The 25,423-nt window shown below is 40.5% G+C and overlaps 1 protein-coding gene across 1 annotated transcript in view; it reads right to left on the bottom strand.

Annotated features, from left to right (window-relative positions):
• cachd1 (cache domain containing 1) overlaps positions 1-25,423 on the bottom strand; it is a 103,565-nt gene that overhangs the window by 63,020 nt on the left and 15,122 nt on the right. Inside the window, exon 2 of the mRNA XM_055018731.1 lies at positions 1,300-1,362. Within this exon, the coding sequence (XP_054874706.1) occupies positions 1,300-1,362 (63 nt within the window). The remainder of the gene's footprint in view (positions 1-1,299; positions 1,363-25,423) is intronic.

The raw sequence follows: 25,423 nt of genomic DNA, 5'->3' as shown, positions 1-25,423 counted from the left end.
AAAACATTAAAAGCAGCCAGTAGTTTCAATTAATGATAACCACTCTGACAGCACACGTCAATGAGTAAAACAAGGAGAATCCACTTGTGGGATGGATTCAAAGACAGAGACAGACAGTGAGAGGGAGGCTTTGTGTCATTAGAAGGGGACAGATGTCAGTGTGTCTCTCTGAATAATGTATTTCCAGAGGAGTAACTCAGAGAAGAAACAGGGGCCTCCTCTCTGTAGCTCCTTGCCCTCTCTCCGGGTCTGCAGATACCCTCCTAATTGAGCCTCGCCTTGGCTCGGGGACACAGCCCTTCTGTCCAGAGAGAACTAGTAAGCCAACTATGCCAGAGCTGTCATCTGAATTAGTTGGAGCCTGCCTCAGGAGGGTTATAGTTAAAACTATTGGGCTCTATTTGAGCTCGCCACAGAAATAAAACAGTTAAACTCTTCCAACACGGAGCCAAAATGAGCAACTTTACTCCTCAGACGTATTCAGACACACCTACAAGTGATTCACTCAGAGCTGAGTGAACACTGTTTGTTTGCAAGGTATTTAGGACAATGATACATCTACAGAGAAGAAAAACAACAATGCTTCGAGGCCAATTTGAGCTGCCTCTGGAATAGTAAATATATGCCACACATACATGTGCTGACACAGATGGATACACCAGCGCGCATACCGAAACATAGTCACAGGAGAAATGCAAACAAACATCAACCTGTCTGTTCTTGCTGGTGGCTGTTTACCAGTCTGGTGTTTACTGTCACTCGTCCAATATCCCTGACGCAGGAACGCAAACACACTATCGCACACACTGACATACCAAGCCTGCATACTATCACGTTTGCCTCAACACAGGATGTCAAAAATTCCAGTCTAGGATCAGAACGGCACGTGTAAATTTTGACTTGTGTGTCGTGGGTCATTTAAAACGAATCTTTCGTTTCTGGCTGATCTGGGATCATCTCTCCTCTCCGAATCCTTCTCATTCTGTCTGACTGAAGCTCTGCACTCACATTGTGAGCAGAGGGAGAGAGACAGAGCAACAGACGAGTGGAAAAACAGACAGAGAACTTCAAAGCCAATGAGACAGCAGCCATAGAATTTTAATAAACCCCCTTTTTTTCCTCTGATGGCTGGTGTATGTGTTCGGGGCTGCCGAACTGAGCACCACACAAGACCACAGACAGACACCAGCCATGGCACATGCATGCACAAACAGGCAGGCACGCGCACACATGCACACGCACACGCACACGCACACACACACACACACACACAGGACAGCAGAGGCCTTTGTTACTCACCTGCTGCACTTCGGTCTCTCCGTTTGAGGTCTTCTCGGTGTACACAAACGAGTTGAAAATCCTCTGCGGAGAGAGAAGCAGAAACAGTGATGTTAGAATGGGAGGAATGCTGAAGATTCAGAACCAGTGGTTGAAAAACCATCACCTGAGGAAACATCAGATTTAGTTTCAGGTGTTGTTGAGCAGAAACCGTGTTTATTTACATGCTGGATTCAATAAATCTATAAAAAAGTGCGACAGATTTGTGGAAAAAGGTGATTACAAAAAGTACTTTCCCTGTAGACTTGCAAACGAATGTTTCATTTCCGCATATAATCTGAATAGTTGAAACATTCACATCTCTTTATGCACATGGAACGACTGCACAACATCATATTACTAAGGAATCCAGTCAAACTAGGCCCTGTTTGTGGCGGTGTGCCATTCATGCTAATTAAGCCCGCCAGCTCTAATGAAGCTGTCACCACAGCTGGGAACTGAAATTTGAGAGTAGAAAAAAAAAAAAACATTCAAGCCATTCAAGTCGAAATACAGCAAAAAGGCTCAATAAGATCATTCTACATATTAATAATGTCACCACGTATCACACAGGTTAACACCACATGATTGTGCAATGAGCCATTCAGGGGATTCCAAATGATTCCCTGTATTATGACGGTACTTAACAAATTCTTGGGTGACTACACACAATTAACAGCACCAAAAATAATTTCACTAACAGAGACACACAAGTTGTTAATGCTCTGATTCTAGATCCAGAGAGTAAGGCAGAGACATTAACAATTGTACTGATGGATTTCTCTGCTAAGACAAGTGCATCTGGAGTCATTTTATTTGAACGACAAACTTGATTATCTGCCAAAGGAAACAACCCTTAGACCCAGACAGCACACTTCTGTCATTTACATCAGTTTCTTGGTTTGGAGGGAGAATGTGTCACCTGTCTAACTTTTAGGATCTGCTATAACACAGAACGAAGGTTTTCATGAGCCCAAATCGCAAGCTGACGGTAAAATTCCCCACTCCCTTTCCAGACCGAAACACTGTAATAGTCCCTGATTTATATTGTTAAGTGGACAGGAAGTGGAGTGGTGCATTAAGGCATGGAGAAAATGAGTCCTGGTGTGACCTCAGCGCTCACGAGAGCCACGGGATAAGAGCTGCAGACCTGATCTGATGAAAAAACACACAGCAACACACAGGCATTTATTCAGAGGGTCTCCTGAGTCCCATCAGCTAAATATTCTCTCGTTCTCTTGCTAACACACACTCGAACACACACTTCTGAAAGCACAGGCAGCAGTTCTGTGTGGCAGCTACAGAGTAGCGCTAACGTCTGTGTTGAGGCAGCAGGTAGGCAGGTGTTTCAATGGAAGCTGTTCCGCCACACAAAGCTTCAAATTGCCTGGTTTCCGCACCGCAACCATTTCCCGCAGCCCGTCCACACCTTCTGTTAGACACATTCTAGAGGGTACCAATTACCCACAATGCACCATGCTTAATACTAACCTGGAGCTGATTCTCTATCAACTAATTGCCTTGCTGCAGCTACATCTTCCCACTTTTCACTGGACCTCCTGACAAATTTAAACATGTGCTTTCACACTACTAAAGGGCAACATGAGCTTTAGGATGTTATTGCCGTCGAAACATGAGAAGATCCTGGCTTTATCGGTTATGCCTAAAAGAAAGAAAGAAAGAAAGAACCCACTCAATCCTTGTTGCCAGCGCCACCTATTGGCAGTATATCAAACCTTTTTGATCAGTCTGACAAATATTTGATTAACCCTCTGAACTCTGGTCACATTTTTATTCACTGTGGGTTAATTTTTAGTGCAATTTAAAGAGCTGCACTTCTATGGAAACGGCAAAATGATGGCGAAAAGTAGGATGTCTTGCATGCAGTATAACAATGCAATAAATCATTAAAAAATAAAAAAAACAAATTTACATTTCTTGCATTATCTATTTTACAAAAAGAAGAACAGAATCATCATGTACAAGATATTTCCAAGTGCCCACAGGTGTTAACGATATTTGGAAAATGGTGGCTGTGCATGGACATATAGATATTTTACTACTTATAGTTTAAACTTGCTTCCATACTTGCCACCTATCTGCTCTGTGTAAATAGCCTGCAGATCAGTCCAGTTTAGCTCAGTGGTTTCTGAATTTTATCATGTGACTGTTGCTTGCATCTGAATCACTGATGGCTCAGCTCCTGTGAGGAGCTCAGTGTTTTTTGTTTCAACAGTTCAAAACTGGTTATTCATGGCGAATTGTTAAACAAAACACGAAGAAGGAAGTGATCTTGATGAAATATCACAATTGTAAGCTTAGGTTTGGATGATCTTTCCAACAAAACACACATAGGTAGTTCAAGGATCATTGGATTCTTCAGTTTCCATCTCCGATAAATGGTGTCATTTTGGTGATTTCTGAAGAAAACATAGTTTTCAAACCTGTTGCCGGGTTAATTGAGAAATGAATCATTTGGTCCATCATTTCCTAGAGCCCCCAGCTGACACTATTAAATGTCTTTTTTGTTTGCATATTAGTCCACAAGCCAAAATGTTCAGAATACTTTTCTCTAAGGCACAGCAAAAATATACCAATAAGTGATTATAATTTTTCCATTGATTAACTAATTGAAAGATAAACTAATCATTGCAGCTCTAATTGAAAAATACCTTAACAGAATGAAAAGTATAAATACACAAGCGCACAGAAATACACAGTCAGGCAGTGACAGACAAAAACAAACAGATGCAACTGTTCACTGGAATGTCTTTACAATGCCCTCTTCTGGAGCATAATTAGTCTTTTCAGCTTACACTCTGGTAAATTAGAATTCAATCTAATTTCTGAAAATTCAATTATGTGTATTGTGCCCTATAAATGCTGACTGGCAATAACATAAACACGGTCTTCAACAAAATGTATATAAAGTGCCAAGTTTTAATCCAGATTGTCTAAATAGACTCAGCAGTTGTAATGACTGACTGTTTTTGTACATATTTCTTTCATTTTACAGGCCACGTGACTAACACTGGAGTGCTATACAAACAGTTTCATTATGTTATTATTACATACACACATACGTACAGCTGCATATTTCACTACTGAGCTTTTGCAACGTGCAAAACTAAGCCCAGACAGTCTACTGTTCCACACCCTTCTTAGTGGAAAAACAGCAGGTCCAAGATGTGGAACTGTCAAATAAACTCCAACAAGCACACACAAACAGAACTGCCACTACTTAGCAGGAATTATGTGCCTTTAAAACTTAAAACTACACTAACAAAAAGAGGAGAAATATGGGACAGCGGGGGGGATAGGCACTGGGAAGGAGAACTGCATTTTTCCATTAAGCCAGCAATCCTGAAAAATTGGGAACAAATCCTAAAGAGAGAGAGAGAGAAACCTCCTGTTGTTGATTAGCCACAGGTTAGCTGTCTTTCCCCCAGTGCCTTGAGTGTTTGTTGTTGGAGCTGCTTTGCGGTTTTCACAGCTATGGAGCAGCCGGGGAGGAATGCTCTGCTCTGAAACCTGAGAGGCCTGAGGCTGCCTGGGCCACCGTGGGCCTGTGGCCTCCCGTGACCCATAATCAAACACCCACACATACGCAGGTACACACACACAACTACTGTGTTGGTCTTCCACATACACCTCACTGCTTACTTCTTCTGGGGAAAGCTTGGCATGATGGAAAAAATGACATCGTCAATCACAAATACCAGGAAATGACAAGTGTACATACGGGACATCCAGCTGGTGGAGGTTAAACAGGATATTTACAGATAGCACAGCTCTAATAGAAAAAACATTTCCATTATTTTATTAAATGTGGACAAATATGGATAACGAACCAACGTCATTAAAAGTCATTTACAACCTAACCTACTTTGCAGTGCCCATGCTCCAATCAAGACTCAACCAGATATTTGCAAAAACGCGAAATACAATGCACCAAATGCAAACATTTTACAAGTTAAATAGCATGACGACAAGTACCATATGATTTACAACTACATGACTGATGCCTCTACAAAAACTGACTCAACTTGCGCTTCCAAAAAATGTGATTCATGACTATTAAACAAATCCCAGAATAAAACTGGAATGATTGACAACACATTACCCACAACGTATGTACAGTGCATAAAGCATGTTCATGTCCTTGGCATATGAAAGCATCCGTCTAACCTTTCAGCTCAGTGGAGAAATAATCACATTATTCTGAAACACTGTTGCTTCATTTTAGACAGCAGCATTATGAGCTTTAAGCCTTATTTATGAAGCAGTGAAATAAAGTCAGCGTATAGCAATAGACCACTGGTACAGAGTGCACGTACGGCAGCAATCTTTCTGGATAACTAATGAATTAAACTTGCAAACAAACCAGCATACCTCTTTAAGAATACCCAAATGTTGTTTTGTCTCTAATGCAATGAATAATTCTAAAATGGACACTTAAAAAGGACCCAGAATCTATATAAATAACCATCTTTCTGACATCTAAGCTCCCAAGAAATGCATTGAAACTGCTGTCCATTGATCACAGAGCACCAGCCTTTGTCTCATTAGGCCAGTTTTTAAGTCCACCCACCTTGGGGTTAATCCCAACCACAGTCGACTGGTTCGCAGGAATGGCTAAACCTCAGTGGAGGCTCAAACTGTGAGTTACAAAGCTAAATATCAGAACTTGCACTTCTTCAATCCTGGGCTATATTTGGTGTTGACAGAAGCATTTGTTGGTTGTTGGGATATATAAGGAAAGACTGGTGCATGTATAAGAATAACCGACTTATCGTTTAAGCTTTTTCTCAGCCAGGAGAAGAGGAGGATTAAGACTTAGCAGACATAAACATCAGGAGAAAACTTTTGCAGCGCTGTCAGTTTTAGAGTAAGTTTTAGTATATGCCATTAAAATGTACTGTTGATGCCCCTTTATCATTATGTTTCTCCATCTCTGCACAGTGTTACAGTAGCTTATATGAACACTTAAACTGAGGGAGCCCTCTATGTATACAGCATCCATTTAATTGGGCTTGCCTCTTCAGCTCTTCTGTCAGGCTCTCTTGGGGATGCCATAAACTACCCCAAGAGGCCCTTCTTCTTTAAAGTGACTCTTTTGTTCGAGGTGCAGCAGTGAATAAAATCTAGACAGATGACTGATGACACCAGCCATGTATGTTTCTAAAGGAAACAATGGGAAGAAATGGGCATCACAGGAGAACACGTAAAGGAAAACAAGACTGTAGGGCGGTGGAGGAAAGGTAGGGAAGACAGGAAGTGTAGGTTGGGCTGAATTTGGAATACATCTATTAGCAATTCACCCATCTTCAAAGCACAGAGTGGAGCCGTGAGCCGCACTAATAACTAAGAGTCTGCACACAAATATGTCCATCCACAGAAGCACACACTCCTGTTAATCCTGTCTTCGGGGCTTCAGTGGTCCAAGGTTCATCTGTGAACACACTGGAGGGCAAAACGGGATCATCTCCTGGGTGGGGCTAAATTCAAAGTCACTCCATGCCAACTGTGAATCAAATAAGTGTGTGGGCTACAAATATGCACAAGTCTGGTGCATGTGTGTAACTCATCGATTGCTTACCTGTAAGAAATTTCTATGACCGTGAAGGTCATAAACACACACACACTTTCCACATTCACACATTTGGCTGCAGTGGAGATGTTTTGGAGCTGTGCGGCCAGAAAGATTGGTTTCCATACAACTGACAGATAAAAGCCCAAAGCCCAAGGGACAGTAACTGCTGCTTCCTCCATGCTGCTGGTATACAGCCCAGCTCTCTCCTTCCTTCAGAACTTTATCCCCCCTCAGCTTTTCCTCTCTCCCTCCATCCCTCCCTGCCCCCAGCCAACTCTCCGCTCACTGCACTACAAAGGGCTGGAAGCCAAGGATGCGGCATTAGAGCTTCGTCTCTGATGTGTGTGTGTGTTGTTGTGTTTTTTTTTTCCTAGACCCTTGCCATGTCTTCATCTCCAACCTCACCTCCCATCTCGATTTTTTTCTGAACGCTACAAAGCAGAGCCAGGAAACAGGCACCTGGGAGAGGAAAAGCGAGCAGGAGAAAGGGAGCAGAGTTTCTGTATTTTCGCAATAGTGCAAAAAAACGGTGAAATAATTGCACCTGCAGTTTAAAGCTTCATAACACACAGGCCCGAAGAATAGAAGAAGAAAAAACATTTGTATTCATTCGTTTTTCTATGGGAATAAAACTGGTGCACTACCCTAGAAAACAAAGAAATAGTTCATAGGATATATTCAATGCGTTTCCTATCAATTATAACTGTGTGCAACACAACTATAGCTCAGGAGTCAAATGTGGCTCTCTAGCTAGGACCACGGTAGTCGTAAGTTTTGTAAACTAAGAAAACAAAAGGAAGGTTTGTTAGTCTTTAAATCAATGAAATATACATATGTAAATAAAGCATAAGGTAATATTCTTAAAAGGAAACTGATTTAAGGCATTTGAAGAGTTGAAGGGTTACATCATTCAGCTGTTCAGCACCAGTGAGAAGCGTCAGTGTAACTTCAAAGCAGCAGCTAGTAACATTTTCCTATAAAGAACACATTTAATAACTGTGTTTAAAGACCCTTGGCAGAGCGTATATGCAACAGAATGTATCTGTTTAACTACTATGCCTGCAATGTACATACAGCATAGAGTTGTGGCAAAACAAGACAGCAAGCTTTTTTTGTGATTGCTGTTTGTTCCGTTTCTGGACCCTTCACAACGCTGTGAGACCGTTTTCAGATTTGTATACGATAGATAAGTTGACATCTTTGGGGCGGGGATGGTCTGCATTTGTTACCCATCCAGTTCAGACACAGTAGCACTGTAATTCCTCTCAGCTCTATGGAGTGTTTTGCCAACTTTCAGGTCACTGTTTTGGGTTTCAAATAGGATTTTTGATTAAATCTCACCGACGACAAACAGCAGAGTTAGCATGTAGCTGATGATGCCATAAGACACCGTGTCTTTTTAATGCAGAGAGCTTGTGTTGCTTCCAAATGACAAAAATTAAAAATAAAAACACAATACATCAATTGATGCATTTATAAAGTGACATTACTCAGTGAGATTAAATGTACTTTTGGTGAAATTTATGGTCTATATGCACATATATGACACAGACATAACACTTTAATGAAAAAACTGTGTACATATTACTGATATAAATCAACACTGGCCTATAGGAGAGAGATAATTCAATGCCTTGTGTTTCAAATGGTTTGAGTTTTTGCTCATTTTTGAATGCATGTCTTTGTCACTGCATAAAAACCAAGCTACCATAACAGTGCCAAAAAGAAGAAGACGTTAACAATCCAGAAATCACAAGAAGAAATGTGGGGAGGGTCACTGGAACGTCCCTTTGTGGAAAATCTACTGACACACATTATCGTTAACTGCAGATAAGAGGAAAAATATATGCAACTATTTAGTCTTTCCAGAAATCCTAAAAATCTTGTTTAGTGGACAAGGCCCAGCAGATTGTGTAGACTTCCAAAGTGTGCTTTCGATGCTTTGAATGAACCCTGAAATCATCAAGGCTTTGACCCTGGCACCACAAAAAAAGAAGGAAAACTGAGGGAGAGGTTGAGTAGGAAGAGGCATGTCAAAGCTGGATCTCTAAATGTCACTGTAATGGCCGTAGAGAAACCAAACCCTTGCTAATTAAGTGTGTCTCCATTTCAACCCAGTGGAGCAGGTTGGTTAATTAAATGACTGGCCGTCAGTGTCTGCCAACTGCTTGCTGTTGCATTTAGAGGGTGCTGGGGGTCAATTTAATTTGCTTGAATCTAACTAACGGACAACCTGAGGCAATGGCTCCAAAGCCCCAGCCCACACACTGTGTTTAGCGTGGGAAGCACATGTTAGTGTGTAGTCTGCTACTCAAAGACTTCACCGTGGTTATTTCAGATTCACCATGCTTCATTTTCAGTCGTCTATACATGTATCTGTGTACTTGTGGATGTTTCTGTGAAGTTGGAAATGTGGAAAAATACAGAGAGGATTGATGCCATGTGCAGAAAAGATTCCTGTTCTTTATAACTTCATAAAAACACAACTGGGTTGTCATAGTAATGCTGTAATGGATAAAACAGTCTTTTAGGACTAGGCTTAAATCCCCTGGTGCACTGGGTGCTGCAGAGAAACACTGACTGATCACACTTTTATGCTTGATGTCTATTGTCAATCTTTTACGTTTATGCCTCATTCTTACACTGCTAGGGCTGGACTGGATTTCAGTCACAGTTAAGCTGAAAAAGAAATGACTGGATCCTTGGGAAGAAATCACAAAGTAATGCAGTAATTTGAAACCCTGATGTACCCACATTGGTTTGTCAGAGCTTTACAGTGCAGTCAATGGACAGTTTGGCAGAAAGCGATACTAGACCTGCAAATTTGCTTGAAATTTCTGGAAGAGATACAAAGACAGAACAACACAGATTGCCCTTTAGCGGACCCTGATCCAAGCAGCGAGGGTGGGGTGGCAGTTTTACTCTGCTGTCAGAGAATCCAGCTTTGGGGACATAAAGTGAAGACTGGGAACCTGTTCAACATCTGACAAGTCTAAGGTCGCATATGATGGTTTTTCAACATGGACCAACTTACAGAAAAAGCCACACACAACAATGGCCCTCAGACATTTCCCACCACAGTCTGACCCTAGATTCAATTCTCATGAACAGTCTGCATTCAAAATGGTTTGGCGTCTTATTAATGACACTTGACATTTCTAATATTTGCTTTTTAAAGTACAAATGAATAAAGCTTGGAGGTAAGCCGACTATTTTCATTACTAATAAATCTGCTACTTATTTTGGAAATTGTTTGGTCTCAAAATGGAAACACACTAGCAGGTCCATCTTTGTTTTCTTTTGATCAGCTTATTGATTAATCAACTAATTACTGAAGCTCTTGCCTGTATAGCAAGGACATATAGGATTTATGTTGTTCTTTTTTGGCCTGGTTTCTCAAATTTTTACTTGAAAACTTGATTGATTGTATTTTTGCAAACTAGCGAGCCTGAAAAATTTCAAAATGGCTGTTCTTTCAAAAGTACAAGAGAACAAATCCTTTAACCGAGTCAAAAACACAGATCAAAATCACAATAAGTTCTTAAATGACAAGAAGTAAACTGTATCCTGGTCCCTCAGCAAGTTTCTGAACACATCTACAGATGCTCACCTGCAACGCACAAGTGTGCAAATGGGCCAGTGCCTTTCTATGGTGAACTCTAAATGGACTTTCTTTATCTGCCTCCACCTCATTCAACCAGGGTCTCCTCCAGTCCAATGTGGCGGGAGGGTGAGGCCTGTCAGCTACCGGGTGCTGTGGTTCTGAAATAACAAGACCCCCTTTTGTCCAAACAGCGTCAGAGCCGAGAGAGAGAGAGAGAGAGGGAGTCACCACCATGCAGATACCAACAGCCTCCCCACCAACTCCTACGTCTCCCCAAGAGGCTCTCAGTCTCAGCCTGGGATGTTTGCTCTCCTTCTCCACCAGACAGGACATAATGCTTTCCACATGTGAAAGAAAAAAAGGATGGAATGGAGGGTGGAGGACAGAAGGAGTAAAGGGGGATGAGAGAAGTGTGGAAAAGTGGGGCGGGGTCAGACGAGAGCAGAAAAAAAGTGTGGTGTGACAGAAACTTAGCCATACCAAAGACAGGTTGATGTTTACTTAAAGCTTTAACTAGGAAAAAAGATGCAAAACCTGAAAATGTGACAGAAATTGGCCTTTATTTGGTACTAATGAAGAGACAGTAACATATAGAAGGTCCGATATACTGTATATGGGTCTGGCTTTATTCAAAATGAGGTGTATTTTGCTTTTTTCTTTATTCTTTCTTAATTACTTTGTTATTGCTGCAAGATGAGGGCTGTGTTTAACAACCTAATTTGAACATTGCTATTGCTGCAAAATAAACAGAGATAAAACTGAAAGTAACAGTGGTTGCAGATGTTTTACTTTCTTGTCCCTGCAAGCTCAAGCAGACTTCTAGTACATCTAATACCACCCCATTTACCGCATTTGCAGGATAAAGGATGGTAATGAACCATCTGAACTGTGGCTTAGCTGCAATCCAAAAATGAAGCATTGTAACTCACTCGAGAGACATAATCTAGGAGCTTAGTGAGAGTAAATGAGGCTTCTGGCTCTCTTTGTCTGTCACTGGGTGTTAAGAAACAATGACACGAGTGTTATGGGTACTCAGCATCGCATAATAAACTGTGGGCAGAAAGGAGAGTGAAGGACACGGGGTAAACAGAGAGATATTCAGCCCTGGACTGTCTTAAGTTCTGTGATACAAACACACGTCATTCAAAGGTCACAACTCTGTATGATTCTCCAGGTTCCTCTATTTAGCACAAAACTACGGGGTGTGCCTGAGAGCATATGTCAAGTGCATGCGGTAAGAGGCACTGGGCATAAGTCATTACCTTATGGTTTTCACCGCACAAGGTCTTTGAAGTCAAAGCAGTCGAGTCATTAAAACAAGGCCTCGGGCCACAGTAACCACACACTAATCATGCCCAACTAATTGGACGTGCTAAAACTTTATGAAAAACAAATTTTTAATGGTCATGTTCCTAATTTTTCAGTAAAAGTTCACATACAGTTTTAAGCTCAATGCAAAATCCATGATCTTAGAGACAAGGACAGCCTTTATAAGTAGTGGATCTAAATAAGCCGCACAAGTTTCTCATCGGGTATCTGACAGATTTACTTAACTTTTTGGACTCTAACCTGAAAGCAGCAACACATATAGTATGTATCTGCAGTAGCGCCAGGCCTGCAGTGCACTGTGGGAATAGCAACTTGCTGCTAAAGTGGAGCCAATGTGAAAACGTTCCAAAGGCTGATCAAAGCTGCATACCTGAGCACCTCCATTAAGGTGATAAAATCTAGGAGTGAAAGAGGACCAAAACAAAACCTCACACACTGCGGTCAAATTAGTTCAACAAAGGAATGCACGATAATGAGAAAAAATTCTCTGTTTTTATGGGGGCTTTGAATGTTTCTCCACATCAAAGGGCCCATAAATAACGGTTTTTGTGTTCGCATAATATGAGTGTGACTGAAAGCCAAAATGTGACTGTGGTTAAACCAGCAAGCACTGTGCTGCCACGCACTCAAGAGTAATCAGTGATTTACACGTCTTGTAAATAAACGTGGAGGAAGCGAGTCAGTGAGGAATTGAATTAAGTACTGTGTTCGTATCGTATGACCAACTTAATGGCAAGAATGCTGGTAAATGAGTGTGAGGATCAGGATGTGGAAGCTGATGAAAACATAAAAAGAATCTCTGCTGCAGCTTGGATAATGTGCACAATATACCCCTTGAACTAGGAATCTGTAGGAATAGATACACAGCTTTTAACATTTGAAAATCAGAGAGACAGAACTAAAGTGATAGCGACTCTGTACTTTGTGCTTCTTATTTTGTCACAGCTGGGATTTTTGACTAAATAAAAATAAACTCTCCATGATCACGCGATTCAGAACCAACAGCTCTGAGCGAAACGACAAAACAACCTATCCGAAGCCAACAGGCAGCACAGCCGTGGAAACCAAGCAAAGTCTCCAAAACACTTAACCTCTGGACTGGGCTTCAGCCACCTCAGGCCCGATGCCAGCCTACCAGCAGCCTCTGGCACCACAAGTCCCAGTCACACCCTAGTGGTACACCCTGCCACGGCCAAAACTTCATACCGACTCAGAGAGAGTGTGTGTGAAAGTACTGCCACTGATAAACCATCAGCTGCGGTCCAAAAAAGGGGGTGAGACGGAGAAACAGACGCACAGAGCGCAAAGGCCTCATCACCCAGCCCCAATAAAATTCAAAACTTTGATATACTGCATGCCTCCTGCCAAGAAAGCCCTTCTCTCATCCAAGTGAAAGGATGTTCAGATGGGGCGCCTGCACTGTCTGCACAAACTATCCTGGATTATCTTCACATTCCTGTGCTGTGGACTCATCTGTAAGGGCTTTCACTGGCCGTTTCCAAGGCTCGGCATATCACAGCGTAGATAAATCTGTGTAAATGCTGTCACCATGATCAGGAGAAAATCGAAGACTGTTTTTTTTAATTTGCACCAGTACTAATTCTGTCATTTTTGATAAAAATTAATGAAGGTTGAAGAATCCGTCAGAATACGCGATGGAAGGAATCAGATTGAATAATGGCTCTCACACTATGAGAGACAGAGAAAGATAAGGAGAGATAACAGAAATGACTCAAACAATGTTATTATACGAGGCAGGTGAATGTGAGGGAGTCGAAGAAAAACGGCGGAGGAACAGGGGGAGAGATGTTAAAGAGATAAAGAAGAAGAAAGGACATGGGACAGAGAGGAGAAAAAATGTTCCTGGGGTGGTCTCCTTCTCGGGTTTCTGAGCACGATGTGAGATCATGTCTGGCCACTGTTAGAAGGTCTCTCTATAGACAGAGCGCTTTGTTCTAATTCATGTACTCTTAGGGCAGTTACACGCACTGATTAATAGAGGCAGGGGTCGCTCTGCAGAGAGGATTAAGCTACATATGATACTGGTTTTGACTTTGGCAAGCTAAACTAGCACAGTCTAGTCCGGCCGACCCCTGTTGGAATGGCCTGTACCTAAGAAATCTCAGGGACATTTGATCATAGTTTGACCAAACAGAAACAAATGTCCTATGCAACATTATATGTCATGTCATACCTCGGCTGAATGCCAGTGTAAATATAGCAGGGGTTGCTATTATTTAGTAGCTACATATATGAAATTACAGTTGCAAAGCCTGATCTTAAGTTAAATCCTACCTTTTTAAGTGTTTCAAGGTATGATTTACAGCTTCCTGTTTTAAGGTACTGACTTAACTATTTTAAATTGATGTAAGTAATAATAATAATACTTTATTCTATAGTTGAATTAATGCTTTCAATTAAACACAATGTGCTTCACATAGAAAGAACATATACAATAGAAAACATATAAATAAGTTTAAACAGTATACAACTGCTGTGCAGTAAATTCTATGTTTATGAGGTTATAATGTGCAATTTTGGTTAAAGCTGCTTTGTAGAGGTGTTGATTCAACCTACTAGACAGTATAGATGCAGTCGTTTGTGCTACAGCTGAACACACAAAACATTAGGAACATTTGTTAGCATAAGAAAATAATTTAACTTAACAGGACTATAGCTGCCAAGTTTACCATCCAACTAAAGCCATTTTCAAAACAGTTTTATCAAAAATTGAGCAAAACAGACTTCATGAAACTAGTATTTATTGATTTGCTGCTGCATTAGCTTGAATAATTTTCAAATATGTGCATGTAATAAAATGGCAACTGAGCCAAGTTACCATTAAAAGGTTTAAAAAAAAAAAAAAAAAGGTTAATAAAACGTCTTGACAATAACCATCTCAGTGCGACTCCACCCTGTCAAACTGCTGCCACTTCTATTCATTTCTTATTTACATCTTTCATTCCAAAGACAGATTTCTCAGAGATTGAAACAAACTGGAACAAAACATCTCCCTGACTCACCCACAACAACATAACTGGGTCAAATCCTGACAATGAATGATGCACAAATGGCATCGAGGGAACTGAGTATGAATGGAAAAATTTATGCCATTTTAAAACAACACCGCAACAATTTGAGGCATTAAATGTGCTGTTTCTACACTCCAGTTTCTTCACCTTTTGCATCACACATTTTCTGAAAAGTGCACAGATTTGCTGAGAAAACTGTTTAAACTCTGAGATAGAAAGCGCACTTTGTCTGGGCATAAAGGCCTTCAAAAGTCGTCATGTTCAAGAGAATGGGACGGTGCAGCAAGTATGTGTCCTAGCACTGATGTTGAGTCATGCAGATGGCTTTCAATATATCTGCAAGGCTTCTTTAGGTTAAAACACCTGTTGCCCCATACATTGGAGGGGAACACAAATCTGTTTGTGTCATAAAGAAAAGAAACACAGTTTTCTTTCACGACAAAAAAAAAAGGCAAGGAAGTCAAAATTTCCTTCCCTCTGGAAACAATGTTGATCTGATAATCAGATAACATCCATTGGTTCACAATGAGGTCTCCCAAACATTCAGCCCTTCTTGACGAAAACATACGATGCACATTCCCAGACATATGAGGGCAACAGGTGTCGACCATTATATATAAACGACAACATTCAAAACACACTATAACTAATAGAAAACATCATTACCAAGTAGAGTAATGAGTGTCATAGCATAACACAGCACTGCACAACATTAATCTTTATGACTTGAGATGATTAACTGGATGCAGGATTTGTGTTGGCGACTCAGCGTGCCGAGGGAGGCAACCTGGGAGCTGTGGTGAGGAAGGAAAACATCAGCCCATGCTCGGCTAAATTACTGAAATACACATACAAGCTAGTCTATGCGCAGTCGTACAGACGCACGCATAAAGATGGAACAAATAACAGCCTGAGACATCATACAGTGAAAAGCTTTTTCATTCTAGTTCCACACCTGACCCGTCTACATCGACCCTCGTTTGTGGCAGGAAGCCACAATGCCAAAGAACACACATAAAATCCACGCACATGCACAAATCTCCTGCATCTGAAAACTGCCTTGGAGGAGAGAAAAACAGACCGAGAGAAAAATAGGAGAATTATGAGTAGAAAAGAATGACAGACGGTAAGGAAATAGAAATAAAAACAAAGACAGGAGGATAAGGATGAAATTAGGAAGAGGAAGGAAAAAGCAGCAGAAGCTGATGACTGAACCTTTTCATAAAATGACCTATCAGTTTGAGAAAAATAGAAAGAGCTGGTGTTTGGAGTTGAGGGTCTCTAGAGAGATCAAAGGCAGCGAGGGAGAAAGACAGATGGGGAAAAATGAAATGCAAACAGAAAGAGATTAGAAATGTGCACCTGCTGGTTTTGGCTCAGGTGAAGTGCAGACAATATTCCCACCAACTCAAATGAGACCTTTGCTATAAACACAATCCACAATGGAAGTACGAATACAAAGACTTTCTGACAAAGATCTGTGTCAAACCCAGCTGAACACTGAGTGTTGCTACAGTAAATATTTGGACATTCTGTGTATGATTCTGTGTCAGATTTCATTTATGCTGTAAAAGATGTGACTGAATTGTTGCTACACTGGCTGCGAATGGGAATCGCACACGTTACATTTACACAATTATAAAACCTATTTCCACAGCAAATCCTTTATCCACACAAAAACACACAGATCCATGTTTGTGATATCCATCAAACATAAAATCACAGCAACTTGCATGTCACACTCTGAAACGTGCAAGAATTCAAACATTTTAACTCATTTCTCATCATTGCAGCATCGTGACGCCATGTTTTCACTCACTGCTCTCCTGCTCCAAGTTTGTCTCTTTTCCTTTGAACCACAGCTATTGCTCACAGATTAATTTACTCAAACTGATTACCTTAACCCAGAACCGAAAACTGGCACATACTGTATTTTTTCGGCAGGAGTGGATTTGAATGGAAAGAGCAGTTTTTATTCACAGAAAATAGCAGGAACAACAAATTAACAAAGAAAATGGGAGAAAATTAAAAATAAATTTAGGTTTCTTTGATGAAACACACTTAGAAACGGAAAAAAATAGAAATAATTGTCTATTTTTAACAATAATATTCCAGGTTCCAGCTATCTGACAATTTAAAAGCTAGCGCTAGCTTATGAAACGTGATAGATGTCGGCTACTAGCTTGTACAGTGGGTACGGAAAGTATTCAGACCCCTTTAAATTTTTCACTCTTTGTTTCATTGCAGCCATTTGCTAAAATCAAAAAAGTTCATTTTATTTCTCATTAATGTACACTCAGCACCCTATCTTGACAGAAAGAAACAGAAATGTAGACATTTTTGCAAATTAATTAAAAAATAAAAACTGAAATATCACATGGTCATAAGTATTCAGACCCTTTACTGTGACACTCATATTTAACTCACCTGCGGTCCATTTCTTCTGATCCTCCTTGAGATGGTTCTACTTCTTCATTGGAGTCCAGCTGTGTTTAATTAAACTGATTGGACTTGATTAGGAAAGGCACACACCTGTCTATATAAGACCTTACAGCTCACAGTGCATGTCAGAGCAAATGAGAATCATGAGGTGGAAGGAACTGCCCAAGGAGCTCAGAGACAGAATTGTGGCAAGGCACAGATCTGGCCAAGGTTACAAAAGAATTTCTGCAGCACTCAAGGTTCCTAAGAGCACAGTGGCCTCCATAATCCTTAAATGGAAGAAGTTTGGGACGACCAGAACTCTTCCTAGACCTGGCCGTCCAGCCAAAGTGAGCAATCGTGGGAGAAGAGCCTTGGTGAGAGAGGTAAAGAAGAACCCAAAGATCACCGTGGCTGAGCTCCAGAGATGCAGCAGGGAGATGGGAGAAAGTTCCACAAAGTCAACTATCACTGCAGCCCTCCACCAGTCGGGCCTTTATGGCAGAGTGGCCCGACGGAAGCCTCTCCTCAGTGCAAGACATATGAAAGCCCACATAGAGTTTGCCAAAAAACACATGAAGGACTCCCAGACTATGAGAAATAAGATTCTCTGGTCTGATCAGACCAAGATTGAACTTTTTGGCGTTAATTCTAAGCGGTATGTGTGGAGAAAACCAGGCACTGCTCATCACCTGCCCAATACCATCCCAACAGTGAAACATGGTGGTGGCAGCATCATGCTATGGGGGTGTTTTTCAGCTGCAGGGACAGGACGACTGGTTGCAATTGAAGGAAAGATGAATGCAGTCAAGTACAGAGATATCCTGGAAGAAAACCTCTTCCAGAGTGCTCTGGACCTCAGACTGGGCTGAAGGTTCACCTTCCAACAAGACAATGACCCTAAGCACACAGCTAAAATAACAAAGGAGTGGCTTCAGAACAACTCTGTGACCATTCTTGACTGGCCCAGCCAGAGCCCTGACCTAAACCCAATTGAGCATCTCTGGAGAGATCTGAAAATGGCTGTCCACCAACGTTCACCATCCAACCTGACAGAACTGGAGAGGATCTGCAAGGAAGAATGGCAGAGGATCCCCAAATCCAGGTGTGAAAAACTTGTTGCATCATTTCCAAGAAGACTCATGGCTGTACTAGCTCAAAAGGGTGCTTCTACTCAATACTGAGCAAAGGGTCTGAATACTTATGACCGTGTGATATTTCAGTTTTTCTTTTTTAATAAATTTGCAAAAATTTCTACATTTCTGTTTTTTTCTGTCAAGATAGGGTGCTGAGTGTACATTAATGAGAAATAAAATGAACTTTTTTGATTTTAGCAAATGGCTGCAATGAAACAAAGAGTGAAAAATTTAAAGGGGTCTGAATACTTTCCGTACCCACTGTAAACTCGCTAACTGAAGTGATTAAGTTGCTGTAATGGGAACCAACAAAAGGCCCATTTTCTTATTACCGGAGTTGAATAAACTTGCTGGCCATTTTTTGACCATTTAAGACACATGTATTTATTTAGCTAGTACATTTTAAATCAATACTAGACAGTTAGCAGCTAACTCGTGCTAGCTGGTGAGCTAGCTGACAAGGCTGTTCTAGTTAAATTTGCTGCTGTAGCTGCTGCTCCCAAGATGCTGTATAGTGCAACAAAAGCTGAAACAACCTGAAAGAGGAAAATGCAGAAGAATGAGTTGTCCAACAGAGCTTTTGTTTCTCCTACAATATGTCTCATTTCAGGTATGAATTCAATTCCATTACAAAATGCGCAGAGACTGTTTGTGTATTCCTTCACTGTGGAGGGAACACCATGCACATCCAAGGTTACTGGTAAGAAAAGACATATATTTCTCTCCCCACTGTACATCTTACAAGCACAGTACTAGATTTATATGGCTTCTGCAAGGAATGTCTTAAATATACAAGCACATTTCAGCTTCTCTTTAGGTCCGAATTACACTTGGCATGTTTAAATGAAATCACTGGGCAGGTGGAAGCATGAAAGTGAGCACAAGTGCCTGCAGGGGCTATACGCTCCTCTATTTTCCTAAAATACATAAATAACCTAAAAAAAAAACTAAAAAGAACATCCTATAATACATAAAATGAGAGAAATATTATCCACTGGCAGATCTTTATATTTTTTTGTCACGACTGTGAAGTTAAATTCTCCCACTGTACCTCAGAGATGTGAATTTACAAGCATACTGCTTGCGTGATAATTTAAAGAAGCACGACTGCCAAGGTCAGGTCGTTTTTTTTTTTTTTTTAGTGCATATGCAACTTTCACACAACAACTTGAGAAAAAAAAGAATCTACCAGATGCATCAATCTGAGTTTTGCTATCACTGGAACTAGAGGCCTGGAGTAAATCCCAACAGAGCGAGGCTGAGTTTGAATTCCCTGAGTGTAAGTGTCACTCTTACTCCCTCATTAACTGCAGGGTTCACAGAGTGCAGCACAGAACCACAGAAGTTTTTTGGACGATTACAGGATTCAAGTTTCAAACTCACATGCGCAGATCTTCAATATGCACTAGCATATGAAAAATACATAGTTTTAATTCATTAATAGTCAAACAAACCACATGCACACGTATGTGCACATGCACACATGGTGGCTTTATTTCATGAATGTGTCAACTACGGGGGATGTCAGCTGAATATGCATCAGGGTTTTTTTCCTGTGCTGTCTAAACATCGGAAACCTCTCCTATTTAGATTCATGAGTTGATCGTTGCTGTGTGCAGAAGCTCTAGCGTGAGCGCTTTCAAAAGAGAGTGAGAGAAAGAGTTCCTCAAGGACATTCACAAGTTTCTGGTATGTAAATGACAAGGGACTTTGCTGCTGTGAATGTGAGGAGAAGGAGAGACTTGCTTCTGTGATGATGTATGCAGGAGACATATGACAGCTCCTCTTAAAAAAGAATCTCACATTTGGCAATCGTGCCTCAGTCAAACTGCCTGTTTTGGCACCTCATTAAACACCAAAAAACTATTCACATTCTCATGGTGGGTGGTATGACAGCGTGTCATATTATGTATTGATATATTTTATATATTATCGAGTCCCCTTTTCTTTTGTACCAAAAAAAAAAGACTTACATTTTTGAGAAAATGCTACTGAAATATTCTGGTTCACAGATTAATCTTTTTTGATCCGTTAAATTGTGCAGTGTTTGCTTTGTTTCAAAGTCCTGAAAAGTTTATTGGATTGTTTTCACGGTATATTTTGAAAATGTAACTGTGGTTTACATGAATTTCTAGGCATAGCTTATGACAAGGATATGTGTTCCGTGCACAACTGCTCAGTACATCACTTTGTGAGCTCAGTACACCTTGTTACCAAAATAGTTACTGTCAGAAGGATATTTTCATCTATGTATGCACGATCACAAGGTCACCGGACCACTATGTAGAGTTCACACTAAATGTAAATACCACAGAATGTATACAAAAGATGTACATAGCCATTGTGACGGTACATACTGATCCGTTGTTTATAAGTCTTGAGTTTGGCATTTGGTCATTGCCATTTTTCACTTTTGAGATCAGATGTAACAAGTGAAGGGTGGATCTGCATGAGAACACAAGGATATTACCTGTTAATCTAAGGGCAGCTGTGAGTTTAAAAAAAAAAAAAAAGCCCCACTGTACTGTTTGTTATACTCTAAATGGAACCATAATTTGCAAAACAAAGATCATGCTCTATTGAAGGAGATGTGAAATTAGCAATTGAGACCATAAATTCATTAGAAATAAGTTTACTGAGGTAACAAGCCAAGTGAGAAGCAGAGTCATTCTGTCGTTAAGTCTATAGAGTCTGATTTCTTTTTACCATCAGGGGAATCACCCCCTGCTGGACATTAGACAGAATGCAGGTTTACGGTATTTCTGCATTGGCTTCACTTTTCAGACCCAGAGGCTTGTCTTCATAGACTGAACATTCAAAGGTAAAGACCAAACTCTATTCATGTTGTCCACTAGCAACTGCAATAAAGTTTTTTCAAACCTAGTAGGCCGTATCCCCTCTGTTGGCAGCAAAAGAGAGAGACAGTTGCTTTGTGTAGTTGTAAAGCTGAAATTGCCCTGCTGGTTTTAATGGTTACTTTAACTTTTACAATAAGAATAATGACCAATGTATATATTTTTTTCTGTTGTACCAAAAATGTATTAAATCATTATTATATTGTGATATAGTTCATCTTTATAGAAATTTTATGGTGAAATATTTGGACTTTTTTCACTCTGAATTTTGTTTCACACAAATCAAAGCACTTCATCCAGTCTGACACAAATATTCTGAAGATCCAATTCCACCATAAACCAGTGCTGGTTTTCAATTTGTAACATTGTCTGCAATGATATACTGAGAGATAGTAGAGAGATATTAGAAACTATCGCAAAACAACCGCCTGTTTATGAATTTAGCCGTTTCATTATAGATACCTCACTACATACACAGGCGAAGCAATGTAAATCAACACACCATTACCAGGGCACGCATGGGCACAAGCATACGCACACACACAGACACGCAGGTGCACACAACACCAAAAATGAACACATTCACACAGGCTCCTGTTCCCACAGAGCTCAGTATCAGTCTAACAGCCCTTTCACACATAGACCAAGTAACACTGATGGATTAACGTTTCCGGAAAAGGTAAGAGATCCGGCTGTGCCCCTGTGACTGGCTGAAAACAGAAAACAGAGCAGGTTTTAGTCCGCTACATGCTTCACTTTAAAGGACAACACAGTGTTAAATAGCATCTGAGACTTTTTGACAGCCAGACTGTAGAGTTTTCCAATTTTTCTAACCAGTCTGTCTAAATTTTACTTTGCCATTATGGTACTTTCACCAAGTAGTTGATGCCTGGTGTGTTTTTGTGATAAATATATATTATTTTATGATTCTATCATATAAACAGTTTCATGCAGAGTTTTTTCTGTAATGATCCAACATGAATCTGATCCAAAAATTTCCTCCCAGGCCACGCTAAATTCACACATATCTTACTCTGTCCTGCTCCATTTGAAGAATGCGTGTGAAAGTGTGAAGCTCAAAGTTTTGCAGATGTTTAAATGATCTAAAATAACAAGTTACATCTTCAATCACAGCCACACCTAGCCAGCACCCTTAAATCATCTACAGAAACATGAATAGCTTTTCAATTAGCAGAAACAGGCTGCAGGCTGCCATGCAATGCAGCACATTGTCTGGAAACATTTATTTACATATCACAGGAGTTCCAGAAAATGCACAGAAAAGCTTAACGTTGTCTCCTGTTCAGCTGCAAAGAGATGCCAGCAGAAACCCTGGCTGACCGACAGTGCCGACACCTGGTCTAGACACAGAGATAGAAGCTAGCATGGCACCAGCCAGCCAAAGCTGGTAACAAGCTGGCCTTTTGGAAAGAAAAATCTGGAAGATACAAGACGGGAAGGACCATAGAAGAGTGGATGATAAATGAGAAAGCAGCGTAGAAAGAGTTAACTGGGCATCTGCGGGAGAAAAATACAAATGAATGCTTAAGTAATGAGACAGAGCAGCCTCCTAGGGCCACTGGCTCAACATGAAGACCTCTCAGCTAGACTGACAGTACTTATTTCACTAACACAGACTGTCAGTGTCTTCTGGACAGGAGACAGCTCCTCCTTCAATCACAGCTTTCTGTACTAGGAGAAATACCCAGTAAGGATCCAGAGAAATTCAACATCGGATCAGCATGGAAGCCATCTTCATGAAAAACAAATTGCTTAAAGGGTTTTCTCCACATTCTTTAGTGTCTTAACAGACGTTGCTGTGGTGTTTCTGCACCGCACAGAAATCAAACGTCCCTTTCAGTCATGAGGTTTGAACTCATTCAGAATTAATGCAAAAAGGTCAGGCTTCCTGACATAGATTTGATTTCAGTGAGCACTTTTCTAATTTTAAGGGGGTTTAATGCAGAGCTCCAGACTAGCTTTTGACACTGGTTGCTATAGAGTAGCCAACTTTACCACTGCACCTCCAGTTTTGCAAATAATACATTTTACACAATTTCATAATAAATTACAATTGTAAATAAAATTAAATGGTGCAAAACAATGTTTTGTACATTTCTTTTTCATAAGGCTGATCTGGGACTTACCTTTAATGAATGGCAGCTGCTCTTGACTATATTACAAGCAGTGTTAAAATTTATTATCTTGCTTATTACTCACTGTTTATGTTTTGCTGCCTGGTGCTGTAGGGAAGAATGCCGTTCTGCCAGTCACACACCTTCCATGCACAGGACGAGTTTTGTGGAGATACTGATCTCTTTTTAACATTCTAGACTGCAACGTTGATTATTGACAACAAAAGCACTGTCTAATAGTTTGTTTTGTCACACTTCAGTGTTTCCCACTGCTTGAGAATATACTTGTGGTGATGGGTGACATGATAATACCCGTGTGCAGGCAGAGATTAATGCAGTTTAGAAAGGTTGTTGTTTTATGACGCTACAATTTACATACGTCCCCTGAACACCTCACATGGATCAGTAGGCTCTACTGGCCGTTTGTACACTGAGAAGCCTCTCGTCCCCACTTAGCTGCTGCAGCACACACACCGTAGACAGACGTGTCACCCAAAATGTGTTGTAAAACAGTGACATAAGGCATACGTGATCTTAAACAACAAAAACATGTTTCATTTATATTTATCTGCATTTTTCATCACTCTACTACATTCACAGATTACTACAAACTCAAAGTGCAATTATAGCGATTACATTCAACATTTTAAGACTTTCTGTGAACTCAAGCACTTTCAATGTCTTGAAAAGTGGTCTATTATGGGATGGCTACACCATTTGCCGGTACCAGGACTGTCGTAGCTAACGTTAGCTCTGGTGCTAACAGCGACATGTTTTGCATTGAGGTGATACCGTTGGCTTTAAGTGCTGCAGTGATAAGAAAACTCGCACAATTTGCACACAACCACGCTTTTATCCAAGCTTCCATTGCAAAGTTTTATCGAAGAAAACTTTCCGCCCAACAAGCCAAGCAATGCGGTCTCGTCTTCCTTCACTGTCCACCAAACTTTCTTGCGCGCTGACATCACTCAGTGCTTCCTGTGCATCTTCTTCATGGCTGGCAAACAGACTGTAAGTTCACTACTGCCACCTACTGGGCTGGAGTGTTCATCAGTGTTACTGGTGTGCCAGAAATTAGTGAACTGAAAAGGGTGCGATTAAATGCGTTATTTTTTTGAACACAGTATTTTTTTATTGTAATTAAGTAACCAAAATTAACGCATTAAAGTCCCAGCTCTATATTCCACACAAAGACCAGTTGACACCATCAGCCCCCCAAACCACTAGTTCGTTATAACTATGCAGTGAAATCAAACCAAGGAGGCCACAAAGAAAACCTGGACAATTGCATTAAACAGTCAGAGAGAACATTTTCAAGATGGTCCCTATGCAACAAGAGCAATATGTTTTTATGAGCCAGAGACCTCGTGTGAGACATTCTGATTATTACTTGGCCATTAAGAGGGATACATTACAAACCTAAAGGCCCGGTTATCATATCTAACCTAAATGAGCTCTGTTCTCTGCTGGGCTGACGTCCCAGTGGGAAGGAAATGTACACTGTAAGGTTAAGAGCAAAGCTGTTTGACTGAAAAAACATCATGCTGTACTGGCACCTGCGCTGAATGATAGGATTAAAAAAATAAATTAAAAAATCAGATTGCAATTATTTGAATAGACATTGCTGCTGTGATATAGCTGTTTTAGAACAAATGATAATGACTGCATAGTAAGTTTCATTTTCTCTGAATAAACAACTAAAAATGATCAGGTTCTTGCTTTGATCTGTGCCAACAATTATGTTTTCATACATGTGGAGAGAGTTTTTTGCACCTTTACCAAAAAAACTGTAGCTTCCGCTGTTTGGATAATATTTCAATGAATTGCTCAACCATACCTATCACACCTGGAAGAAGTGCATCAACACCTGGATCTCTGCATTGTAACAAAGACGTCAAAATTACACTGAAATTCTGAATAAAGAAAGAGTTGTATTTCTAGGGTGATCTTGTGTAATGTTGATGTGCCAGCAGGAGAAAATGGCCGTCTCTGTGTTAAACA

The sequence above is a fragment of the Amphiprion ocellaris genome, chromosome 2 (genome assembly GCF_022539595.1).
Source record: "Amphiprion ocellaris isolate individual 3 ecotype Okinawa chromosome 2, ASM2253959v1, whole genome shotgun sequence".
Taxonomy (NCBI): domain Eukaryota; kingdom Metazoa; phylum Chordata; class Actinopteri; family Pomacentridae; genus Amphiprion; species Amphiprion ocellaris.
This window is presented reverse-complemented; position numbering and strand designations above follow the sequence as displayed.